Source organism: Nannobrachium achirus (assembly GCF_963921795.1).
Source record: "Nannobrachium achirus genome assembly, chromosome: 12".
Taxonomy (NCBI): Eukaryota; Metazoa; Chordata; class Actinopteri; order Myctophiformes; family Myctophidae; genus Nannobrachium; species Nannobrachium achirus.
The window spans coordinates 22,459,203-22,472,428 of record NC_137832.1 but is presented as its reverse complement, the minus strand read 5'-3'; the positions used below and the strand labels follow the sequence as shown (position 1 = coordinate 22,472,428).

The window sequence follows — 13,226 nt, the reverse complement described above, 5'->3', positions numbered from 1 at the left end:
TCACATTTCTAAAGTGCCAATTTAAGGAGTTCTTAATACCTCTAAAATGACAAATTAAACATTGTCAAATATATAGAGGCAGAAATTGTGAAAATAGCCGTTCTACATGCTCACAACGACTCGCATCGCGAGGCGTCGTGAGCATGTAGATCTGCTATTTTCCCCATAGAGCCATGTTATACCAAATGTAATGTAGCACTGTAATATTGGATCATTCCGTCCTTGACAATAAGCAATCCTACTGTTTGAATGCTGTACAGACGCACTCATGGAGCAAAAATAAAAAGGATTATTTTTTCAACTTCGACTTTCGACTTTCTCTGGTGGGAGTCGACTTGTGTAATGAAGTCGACTCAGTCGACTTTTTCGTTAATGCCCTAATACACGCTAGGATAAGAAGAGAAATGTCATGAAAACAACAGTGGTTTTAAGTCAGTGTTGTTGGGTCGCGATCCATTTGTGGGTCACGGACCAATTTTTGTGGGTCACGACTCGAGTAAAAATCCAATTTTCTTTTCCTACATTAAAAAATATATATATCGTCGTTGTCGGGTGGAAACCTTGTATGTCCAAAACCGTTTGTTTTGTATTCATCATTTTTAAAATGATTTAAACTAGTGAAAACAGCCGATCTACAAGCACACAACGCCTCGCACCACGAGGCGTTGTGTGCTTGTAGATCAGCAGTTTTCACAACTTTTGTGCCTTGTATGATGAAGCTACTCTACTTTGTGAAAAAATGTACACATTTGAAACTTGGAGATATGAGGTTTCTGCCCGACAGTGATGATATATTTATACAAAATATTTATTTTCTAAATATTTATTTTTTCTAAAAGATTTCATACATTTTAAAACAAACAAATCTAAGAAATTCCATTAATAAAAACTAAAATATAATATAAATTAATTAAGAACGAGTGAAATTAAAGTCAATGGAGAAAATGAATTCACAAATAAATGTAAATAAATTGAACTATACAACGTGTCTCTTAGAAAGAAAATGCACCCCCGCATGTCCCAATGAGGCCGGTCGATTTGACATATATATGGCCCAAGTGCGTGCCACCAAAACAGTGGGAGGAGTAGCGCAGCAAAATAAAGTTTATATGACGTAGATGGAAAGAATAAAGTCAGACAAGTACTATAATTTGGTTGCCATGCAGGGGCAACCACACGGCCGATCTACAAGCTCACATCGCGGCGTAGAGTGACGTGTTGTGTGCTTGTAGATCTGCTATTTTCACTAGTTTGGGTCCCGCAAACGTCCAATCTCTCTTTCGGGTCTCGACCTTAAACGTTTAGGAACCACTGGACTAAACCACTTCTCTTTCATCAAGTGGAAAATAGAACGCTCACCTGATTCTGTAACTGTTGTCTCATATTTAATATGACAGGATGTTATGACATGAGTTGTGCGAGGGATAATAATGAACAATAATAAACATGATTTTTAAATTCAGTCCAATATCTTGCCCGCATATGGTATGCAGGCATAATATTATGCTCCTGCTCTTTGAGAGCATACTTCATACATGGATATGAATCTATTGGTATCATAATCATCATGTGATTTGTATTTAACCAGGTATGTCTCATCTCTTTTCTAAGAGTGACCTGGCCAACATTGTTACCACAATAAACACAAACTGACAAATTCAACTATCACACGCTACAACCAAGTGAACCCAATACAGACAGGGTCAATGACACAAAATGATTTCACTGAAAATGTTAAAAGCAAGCGCCAAGACAACTCATTTCTCCACTTTAAATTCCCCCACAGTAATCAGCTCTGGCACGTTTTTTTTGTGCGTACTTAAAGGGGCACTCCACCACTTTTCAACCTATGTTCATATAATTGGTCCTCACTCAAAAATAGCTTTTTTTTTTTTTTTCTCAGAGGAGGGCTGTGGGCAGGTCAGAAACCCATCGTCTTGTGACATCATCGATTGCCAATCCAGCTTATAGAAACTGCAGGCTTTCTATTCCTGAAAAGTTGCAATTTTAAAGTGGAAGCCATTGTTCTCGCGATAATAAAAATCTAAATATTTTTTTCAAAAATATTGATTAATTATTTTTTTTGGAAAATGATGATGTCACAAGACGATGGATTCTGAACTCCCACAGCTCTCCTAGGAGACTTGGACTGAGTAGGAAAAAAATGGTGATATTTTATCATGAACATTAGTGAGGACCTATTATATGAAGACAGGTTGAAAGTGGTGAACTACTCCTTTAATGAACACTGATCCCGATTCATCAAACACTTTACGGCCAAATTACACCCATATTTTGATCTTACCGGCATTTAGTACAATTCCCAAGTTAGTTGTCGGATTCAGCAATGTTTTTTTTTTCTGGGATTTTGAAGGAAAGACGGAAATATAAGCCAGATTTAGTCACTTTATTTACACTATATTTACAACCAGATTGATGAATCGGGCTCATTGTTTGCATTATTACCAGGGAATTCACACGTAAAACATAATCCTTAAATGTAAATGTCATAATTTGTAAAGTCACATTTTAATGCACTTATGTATACTGCATCTATGCATTTTCATAGTGTTTGTATTCACTAGCATTCATTCAGAAGGCAACCGTGTGCCAGTGTAGTGCCATGTAGTGATTGTACAGCACCATCCTGAAGCCAGTTTGCAGTGTATCAATGTAGCCTCCATACCTACAGTCTATGCTCCATACCATAACCATTAACCAATAAGAACCTTTGTACGGGGCTACCAGTATCTCAGAGCTACAACCTACAGTATAGCCTATCTAAAAGCCTTCGTCAATACATCTTCATCACAATCCTGCACTCAGGGTCAGCCCAGATACTTTTACAGATACTTTTTTGGAGCTGTATGGAACACAAGCTCCCTATACGTGGCCGTGTGTGTGGGTCTCCGTCCGTCCGTCCGTCCGTGTCTGTATGTAGCCTAAACTTCGGCACGCTACTAGTCCCGCACCATTTACGCCACCCCCGCAATATATACATCAAAACGTGCGGCTCGGACGGGAATGGTGTGCTAGTAACTTTCTTTCCGATCCGCCTTACAATGGCGACATAATCGGCAAAAAACGACGCTGAATTGTCCCCATTGACTTATAATGGGACAATGCAAGACATCACATTCAAGTATGTTTCTCTCGCAAAGCATAGGAGCTACAGTTTCAAACCTCGGAGAGGAGATTCATAATGATTTTAAGAATGAATCGAAAAATAATTACATCACTCGGCCTCATGGTGGCGCTATAACGGCCCACTTTGCGTTTTGCCCCGTAACTCTTGAACCGTAGATCGGAAAATTAAAATTCTTTTTTCCCTGGATTCCTTGGGTCAAGACGCATCTCCCCATATAGGCCACGCCCATTTGCGCCAGGATAGATTTTCCGCCATCTTGAATTTTCTCCAAAACACACTTTTTGCTCCTTTTCCTGCATATTTTCTTCAAATGTCACAAAAATCGGTACACATGATCCTGGGTGACCAGAGAGGTGCTGTTGAGTCTAGCCTGCCCTAGCTGAGCATCAACTGCAATACACACACACACACACACACACACACACACACACACACACACACACACACACACACACACACACAGCTCCACTTCGAACAGAGGTTCGATTTTTTCTGAAAGCATGACTTGAGCACATATGGAGTAATAGCTTTTCATTTTCTGTCACTTTACTGTCATCCAACAACCAGCTCCTATACGAAAACTAAAATGAGTGAATTCATACATTTCAGTGTAGCTGATAGGCAGTTGAGTCTGCTTTCTGTGACTTAAGAGAACTGGCGTATTACTTAAGCATTCATTTATACCAGTGTGACTCTCAGAAAATAACAGATTCTGAACTGAAAAACGTGACACATTGTGTTTCACTATCTGTCATTCAACAAAGTAAAGAACACATAATGTACTGTACGCCTTCCATGAAGCCATACACTCTTATCGTACATAGGGATGGGACAATATGAACATTTCATATCACGATTATTGTGACAAAAGAAATCGCGATTTACGATATTATCACGATAATAAAAAATCATTGTCCTGGGGCGGAACATCTGCCAAAAAATCGCAGATCTACAAGCTATTTTTTGTGAGCTATTTTTTGGCAAAGACATTTGATAGAGAGTGAAAAAAAAGATTGAGTACGTATACCAGTAAGACTCCCTAATCGGGAGATAAGCGACCGTAGGTGGCTTATCTCCACAAATAGGGCAAAAATTTGTTTTTCCAAAATCTTCCTGATCCATGTTGATGACATGAGTGTAGACATGCTGTGTAGTGATATTCGTGATTTTAGGGGAAAAAACTGTAGGAGCAGTGTCCAAAAATGTGTTTGCAAGAATCGGCCACATGGTGGCGCTAGAAGAGGGCCATGTGAGAAATGAGGGGTGGGTTTTCCGCGCCGCCGAGGCGGACGAATAGGTACCGGCCCCGGCTCTCCCGGTCGCTCCTAGCCCGAGTTACGGCATTTTATGTGCGCGGCAGTGGCAGGGGGTCCTCCACTGGGGGCGCCACCACTTTTGCATCCGTTCTGGAGCACCAGTAGTCGGTGGTCCCCGGGAATTCCCCGTGAGCAGCCCCGTTGGGGTGGTCATTTGGTAATTTTTGCACATTTGGTCATTTTTTACATCTGGGGGTCCCCCAGGGACCTGGGGGTCCCTGGAGCTCCGGGGGTCCTTGGAGGTTGTAGTTTGGCAGGCAAGGAGTGTGTGTGCAAAATCTGGCATGGATTGGGGCAACGGTTGCGGAGATATGAGCAGGGCAAAAGTGTGACATGTGACGTGTGACAGACAGACTGACGGACTGACTGACGGACGGACAGACTCACAGTTTGTGGAGGTTTTGATAGTAACTGCGACCTGACGGTCGCAATTATAGAGGGTTTAAGTGGTATATATGCAGCTCGTGAATTGATCCTAGTGCATGACGGAGGACGATATCACGATAAATTAAATCTCCACGATACGATTATCGTGAGTGTTTTTATTACAATAAACGATAATATCACATATCGTCCCATCCCTAATCGTACATACTACCTACTGTACACTATACCTATTGACAGACCAACTCATTGACATGTTCAATTCACTTAATGAGCTCAACTTCACCGTGCCGTAGGAGGAGAGATACGGCCAATTTGAAGAGTTCATTAAGCTTTGTTGAATCATCCGACCGAAAAGACTAAATGTTGCATAAACAAATTTAAAGGAGTGGATGGAGGCATTAGAGGCTTCCATTTAGAAAGGACCGGAATGGCACATGACAATGTGGGGGGCAACAATGTGGGTCACGTAATTGGTGTCTTCATTCCATGAGGAACGAGATCATATCCATTGAAAGCCTCTGAAATGCTGTCTTTATCTTATCACGTGCCACCATCGCGTGGCCATGGTATGCCCCCCCCCGATGTTCCCTGTAATAAGATCACTCCCTGGATGCACTACTGTTATTTACGCAGAACTCGCACACCTCCCCACAGGGGCGTCACAAGGGGTAGGAAAGTGGGACTGAGTTACTGGGGCCCAAGGTGGAGGGGCCCTAATAACTTTATCTATTGAAAAATAGCAGATATACAAGCTCACAGCGCGGCACCGAGTGCCGCGCTGCGAGCTTGTAGATCTGCTATTTTTGAAAAGTTGTGAAAATGTGTGAAAATCTTTGAATATATGTATTTTTTAAGCGAACATTTCTAACTCAAATTTTGCTTCTGGGGGTCCCTGGAACTAAATATTTTGAGATCGGGGTCCGTGGCCAAATACATATCATCTTGGGGGTCCTTGACATAGGTTTCTTGCACACATTTTCACGATTTTTCAAAAATAGCAGATATACAAGCTCGCAGCGCAGGACTCGGTGCCGCGCTGTGAGCTTGTATATCTGCTATTTTTCAATAGTTAACATTCATGGGGGGCCCGCAGTGAATCCTTGTACCCAGGGCCCAGAATTTGGTGTGACGCCCCTGCCTCCCCATTCTCCAACCTTCCATGAAGCACCAAGTCACTCTAAAAGGTACAGTGTTGAAGTTTAAATGCACTCTGGGTAACCAAACCTTTATAATTGTACTTGATGCAATATGGCCAAATCAGTTAGATTAGCAGAGGCTCATTCTTGTTATGTCCTCGATTCCACATTAAAAATACTTTTTTCTTTTTTAGATCCAAGCTGTGAAACCCAGGAATAATGGTTCTGGCATCAGCAGTATGCTGTAGATGTGATGTCTGTGTCTCTCTCTCTCTCTCTCTCTCTCCCAGTGTGCAAAGCAGGAGGGGACACACATACTGTAGCCTTGTATTTGCACTTTAACCACTTAAACCCTATTCTATATACTTTGTTGACCAGGGAAATTCATGGATATTTTTGAGCGGTGCAAACCGCTCCTATAAGTGGCTGTGCGTGTGTCTGTAGCCTTTTTCCTCAGCGTTTTACCATAGTAAAATGTGTGTACGTAGCATCATGTTTGTCTAGTGATGTCATATGTCGTATGTCTGTAGCCTTTTTCCTCAGCGTTCTGCTATAGCAAGCATGACCACCGCTCACTTCACATTGGGTGTGATTTTATATTTGTTTTTGTCGCATTCCTAAGCCAATAATTTGATGACCATGGAGACACAAAGAGCCTGCTTTGTTCCCTATGGTGTCTCCTCAAATTATTGGCTTAGGAATGCGACAAAAACAAAAAAATATCCATGAATTCATGTCTCCATGAGGTGAGTAATCGCTAGATTTTCTTTACAGAATGTTTGTAAATTTTCGCCAAATGTTCGGCTATCTTGACATACTAGGGTTCATGTGGTTAAGGTTTTAAGGTTTTCTTCTCTAATACCGATTCAGATTTTCCTCTTGTCTCTCATGGCAGCTTCGTTCAGTGTACAGTACACTACAATTGTGTCGTTAATCTGCTCAATTTACTTTACTTTCTTTATTTTCTTTGTCTATTTTCATTAATATAATTTATGCTGCTTATAACACTCACATTTTTATCCCACGATTTTGTAACCCATTTTTCACCCATCCTGGGCACTACACTCCCCCTGCCAACCTGGGGAGAGCAACGGACTGACCTCATGCTTCCTTCTATGCATGAGGAGTCCAAGCCTCTCCTTTTCACCTGACAGGGGGGAGTTTTTCCGGCTGGACGTAACGCGTGGAAGGAACACGTTATTCCAACCAGTTCCTTTCCCCTCCATCAGGCGCCCCGGCTGACCAGGGCGAGGCAGTATAGAGACCAGGATTACGGCATTTTTTTTAGGGTACCTACCCTAGGAGATACTGGGAGAACATGCACACTCCACACAGAAACCCACCTATAGGGTATGGGCACTAGAGGGTCATCTTAAAATGGCAATCGAAAACAGACAACAAGACTCAGATGTTCATCAAGTTCAAAGTTGTATAAGTAATGGAAGCTTGTCAGTAAAGGAAGTATAAATAAAATGTTACCGCAGTACATTATCAAATGTTTCCGACATGTCTCCATTCCGACACTAACCCTATCCCTAACACTAAACCTAACCTCTTGTCTCCATTCCGACATGTCTCCATTCCGACACTAACCCTATCCCTAACCCCATACTGTAGTCTCTGATGCCTGACAGCGTGTCGCAGGTTCGAGTCCCGATCCAGACAACCTTTGCTGTGTGTCATTCCCCCTCTCTCTCCCCATTTGCTGTCATTCTACTGTCCTATCAATAAAGGCATACAAGCCCCAAAACAAATCTTATAATCTTATTATATATCTATATATACTGTGTGTATATGTGGCGGAGAGATTCGCAGCCCCAGCCTGAAGCCTCAAAAGTCTAGTATCTGCCCTCATTCCATAGAGATATCCCTTTGGAGTAATGGTTAAGATATTGGACTTTCATGCGGGAGACCCGGGTTCGAAGCCCGGGTGGGGAGGTTCGGATCATCTCCGTTACATACATATATATATGTATATACTGTATATCTATATATAACATAAGAGCAGGAGTGTAGGAGGGATACAATACTGTAAAGAAATATCATGCACACTGATCTAAATCAAATGTATAAATAATGATAAATAAAGTCACTAACTGATGAGGCTTTTTTAGATTAAGGGAAAATACGGGAGAGAATCTGTATGCAAAGAGCATTGACCCTGCAGAAGTCTGGCAGAGAGACTGCAACAACTAAAATCCCTTAAGGAATAGTGAGACATTTTATAATTATGGTTTAATCAACAACACGGTCACGCCGAGTTTAAGAATGGCCTTTTCAATGTAGCCGTGATAAGACAGATGAAAGTGAATGTGATGTGAAAGCAACGCTGACCTGCATGTTGCGTGCAGAACTCCACAGAGATCTCCCTCTTCTCTCGATGCTCCATTGGAAGCTGCCAAGGCACCTGGTGCGGCCTCCCCACGGCCTTCACCTTGTAAACTGTCATGGGCTTCAGACTGAAGAATTGGTACTTGTAGCCCCCCGGCTTGACCATGTCGTACTCTGCGCCATTGAGGAAGATGGTGTGGCTGTAGTTACTGTTGCTAGGCATCCAGGAGAGCTCCGCGGAGACCTGTGTGATGTTGTCCACCCGTAGATAGTAAGGGGCCACCACCACATCCTTGCCCACGAGCATAGTGCACCGTAGCTCGTCGGATGGCCCCCGGTCCGTGATGCTCTGCACTGAGATACGGTAGGTGTTGGTGGCCAGGTTGAGCTTCTCAATAAGAGACTTTGTCCTGCCCCCGTAAGGGACACTCATGCGTACCTCCTTGTCGACCAAGACATTGTAGCCACTGATGGAGCCCCAGCCGGGTGGCAACACGGGGGGATCCCAGCCAATGATTACGCTCTTGGCCAACTGTTTGATCAGGTTGATGCGGCGGGGATAAGGCACAACGTCTTCGCCGACCTCGTCGATGCTGACGTCCAGGGTTCCCGTCCCGTTGCTACAGGTGCCCAGGAGGTCCATCCCGAGGCTGCTGGTGCTCAGGCAATCCAGCTTGCTGTCAGACAGCAGGCTGCTTATGCTCGTACCCGTGCCAAGGCTGGAACCCGTGCCAATGCTGGAACCCGTGCCAAAGCTGGAGCCCGTCCCAAAGCTTGAACACGTGCCAATGCCCGAGCTCGAGCTCATGCCCGTGCCCGTTCCCAGGCCAATGCCCGCTCCCGTGCCAATTCCAATACCCAGCCTCTGGGAGCTCAGGCTACTGTGGTTGAGGTAGCCAGGTTCCTTAGTCCCGTCCCTGGGCTGAACAGAGGATGTCTCCTCGTCTTGGACAAAGTCTACAAAGTTGGAGGGGACAAGGCCCTGCTGTCCATCCAGCAGCTCTCCTAAGGAGCAGAGACATAGGAGGAACAGAGACGATAATGATATTGCCGCATTGTTGTGAGATGTGGATAAGATAAAACACATTTTACAGCAGGGATCTTCAACAGGGTCTTTCAGGCCAAGGACCCCTTAGCTGAGAGAGAGATGAAGCAGGGACCCCCCTCTACATATTGTATAAATGTGTGATGCAGATTCTCAGCAATTTCATATATAGATTCATAGACTTGTTTGACGGCACTGTCATCAGTCTGTTGGATCCTTGTTTTTAGTTAACTTGACCTTTCCATCTGTACTTGGTCTGCTCTTTTTCCCCTCTAGACCAAACCTATTTGCCGAAAATAGCCGATCTACAAGCTCTGTTGAGAGCGTTGTAGATCTGCTATTTTTGACTAATGTTTTCCTCAGAATAGGGATGCGAGGGTTCAAGTTGTTAATTTAAAAGAATGATCCTATCACAAAGATTTGGTGGCCCCCCTGTAGTAACTCTGAGGACCCCCTAGGGGTCCCGGACCCCCTGTTGAAGACCCCTGTTTTACAGTGTGGGGATGTCATACCGTCATAAAAGCCATCCTCGTCCATCGTCCCATAAACGTAGAGGTACTTCCCCGCCACCAAGGGAAGTTCTGCCTCAGGATGCTCATTAGGCCCGTCATAGGGATTATAACTAGAGCGGGGGAAAACAACAACAACATACAACGCGGCAGTCAAGGTGACATTACTGTACTGTATTTCAGACTAATTGAAAAGAAAATCCCATCCAAGCATTTAAAAACATCCAGACAATGGCATCCGTTACATCTACAGTACAAACACCGCAATGTGGATCCAATTCGCTCCGAGAGGGAGGTATTGCTCAGCATTGCTTAAAACATCCAGTATATGTTTTTCAGGGGAAAATGTGAAAGCAAACGAGTGTGGGTGGAAAATGCTGGCTACATTGTTGTATTTATGTTCTAGGGATTCCAATTATTTTTTGTGCTGGCAGGTAATTTTCTTCAGTGGGAGAAGCACTGCATCATTATTAGGCGCTGAGCTTACACCCCGTGAGACAATATAAACAGGGGTGTCGCACCAAATTCTGGGCCCTGGGTACAAGGATTCACTCACATTTTGTGCTTTAAAGGAGTAGTTCACCCCCAAAATGACTTTTTTTCTATTGATTAGTCACGCCATGGAGACTAGAGTTCAATAATATTTTTTGGTTTTTGTCACATTCCTAAGACAAAAATTTGATTCGAGTAAATTTACCCCCATTGATTCCGGATGGGGGTACATTTATTGTTATCACATTTTTGTCTTAGGAATGCGACAAAAAACTAAAAATATTATTGAACTCTAGTCTCCATGGCATGAGTAATCAATAGAAAAAAAGTCATTTTGGGGGTGAACTACTCCTTTAACTATTGAAAAATAGCAGATATACAAGCTCACAGCGCGGCACCGAGTGCTGCGCTGCGAGCTTGTAGATCTGCTATTTTTGAAAAATCTTTGAATATTTCAAATCCTTCTAAGGTTTTTTGAAAAAAACATGTTTCTTTGTCAGTGGTGCTCAAACGTTTTCATGTGAAGGACCCCCAAAATGATATGTATTTGACCACAGACCCCCATTTCAAAATATTTAGTTCCAGGGACCCCCCTAGAAGCAAAATCTGAGTTACAAATGTTCGCTTAAAAAATACATATATTCAAGGATTTGCACACATTTTCACGACTTTTCAAAAATAGCAGATCTTCAAATCTACAAGCTCGCAGCGCGGCACTCTGTGCCATGCTGTGAGCTTATACAGTAGATCTGCTATTTTTCAACAGCTAAAGTATAAAATAATTAAGGCCCCTCCACCTTGGGCCCTAGTAACTCGATCAGTCCCAGCTTACACCCCGTGAGACAATATAAATACTATACACAAGCTATGTCATGTCCATACAGAGGTCTACCAAGGGTTTTTAGAAGCCTGCCCTGTTTATTATTACACACCTCTCCCTTAGGACATTCGACTAGCTCTCACTTCTCTGCTCATGCACACAAGACTGTCTTATCAAGACGTGTCATGTAACACATTGTAACAATAAAGAACACTGTGAACCTTGTGATTGCTGAAGATTACATCGGTCCGGGAGGAACTTTAATTCGTTTGTTGGTCTCTTGTCTCTGCTTGTGTTGTGTTGGCCAGTGGTCTAAAATAACTATGGTAAGTACATTTCACTCAAGTACTGTACTTAAGTACAATTTTGAGGTATTTTGATTTTCGTGGAGTATTTCCAAATTTCAGTACTTTTACTCCATACATAACATACATTAACCACTTCAAACTAATATACATTTCGGCCAATTTATTTTATTTTATACATTTGAAAACTTGAGGGAAATGGGACACACAAAACTTGTCGAAAGAATGACACATCGAAAGAGCGAGATTTCCCCACTGTACATACCTGTAGCGAGCAACACATAGGCGAACCTTGCCTGTGAACCTCGGCTTGGACCTTGTGGTTGAGCCGAGCTCCTTGTCCATCTAATACAGGGAAAGAAAAGTAAATAAATAAATAGCCCATTTTAATTATACATTTCTTGACAGTCTTCAGAAGCCTCACCTCATGTACATAAAACCACTACAGGAACTGCTGCACTTTCTAAACCAGTGGTTCCCAAACCTTTTAGCTCGAGTCCCAAAAGAGAAATTAGACGTTTGCCTGGGACACAAACTAGTGAAAACAGCAGATCTACAAGCGCACAACGCCCGCTGTGAGCTTGTAGATCAGCTGTTTTCACTACTTCATAAACATTTGTGTTCTAATTTATGGAATTTCTTAGATATTCTTTTGATTTCTTCATAAAAGTACTGAAAAGAAATAATTGAATTTTGGTTTTAAAAACATGAACAAATTTCCTTTTTTGGGAATGTTTTTTGAAAGTAATTTTAATAATAATAAAAAACTAAATGTAGGAAACAGAAAACAACAAACAAAAAAGCTGGAGCACATAAATGTCAACACAGCGGCAGGTTGACACCAAGTTTTTTGGTCAAACTAAGTCCAAAAAATAGGAAGGAAGGAAATTCAGCTTCAGATTTTCAAATATTAATGCAATTTCTCTGAGTTGCAACACTCAGCCCCAGAACTAGCTTGGATTGTAGAATAAAACTATTCTTTAATTCAAGAAATTGAAGAAAATACAAGTTATATTAATCTGGTATCTTTTATTACCCTATTAAAACTCATAACACGTAATAGAAAACAGCTATTAGCTAAAGATAACAAACAATAGGCTAATGCTACCTGTTACCATGCTATCACATGGACAAAATCTGTCCACAGATAAAAACAAACTGACTCACAAGAAGAAAACACTACAAGCCACATTGTTGCAGCTGGTAAATATATTCCCCTAGAAACCTTGAGACAAAACTCTCAGCAGTAAAGCGTGAAAACAAATGACTGGGTCTTTCTGACTTCAGTTTCTGTTGCCCACACTGACAGAATGATAAGTTCGTATAATTCGCTGCATCAGCCTGGCTACTCTATCACAGTCACTCTGGCGTCACAAGGGGTAGGAAAGTGGGACTGAGTTACTGGGGCCCAAGGTGGGGGGCCCTAATAACATTATCTATTGAAAAATAGCAGATATACAAGCTCACGAGCTTGTAGATCTGCTATTTTTGAAAAGTTGTGAAAATGTGTGAAATTCTTTGAATATATATTTTTTAAGCGAACATTTCTAACTCAAATTTTGCTTCTGGGGGTTCCTGGAACTAAATATTTTGAGATCGGGGTCCGTGGCCAAATACATATCATCTTGGGCGTCCTTGACATAGGTTTCTTGCACATATTTTCAAGATTTTTCAAAAATAGCAGATATACAAGCTCGCAGCGCGGCACTCGGGTGCAGTGAATCCTTGTTACCAGGG

At 42.3% G+C, this 13,226-nt stretch overlaps 1 protein-coding gene across 1 annotated transcript in view; it reads right to left on the bottom strand.

Moving 5' to 3' along the window:
- rimbp2b (RIMS binding protein 2b) overlaps window positions 1-13,226 on the bottom strand; it is a gene marked incomplete at both ends in the record, with an annotated part of 127,062 nt that overhangs the window by 31,971 nt on the left and 81,865 nt on the right. Inside the window, 5 exon segments of the mRNA XM_080737949.1 lie at window positions 8,322-9,037; window positions 9,177-9,189; window positions 9,192-9,323; window positions 9,876-9,985; window positions 11,755-11,834. Coding sequence (XP_080594075.1) covers window positions 8,322-9,037; window positions 9,177-9,189; window positions 9,192-9,323; window positions 9,876-9,985; window positions 11,755-11,834 — 1,051 coding nt within the window.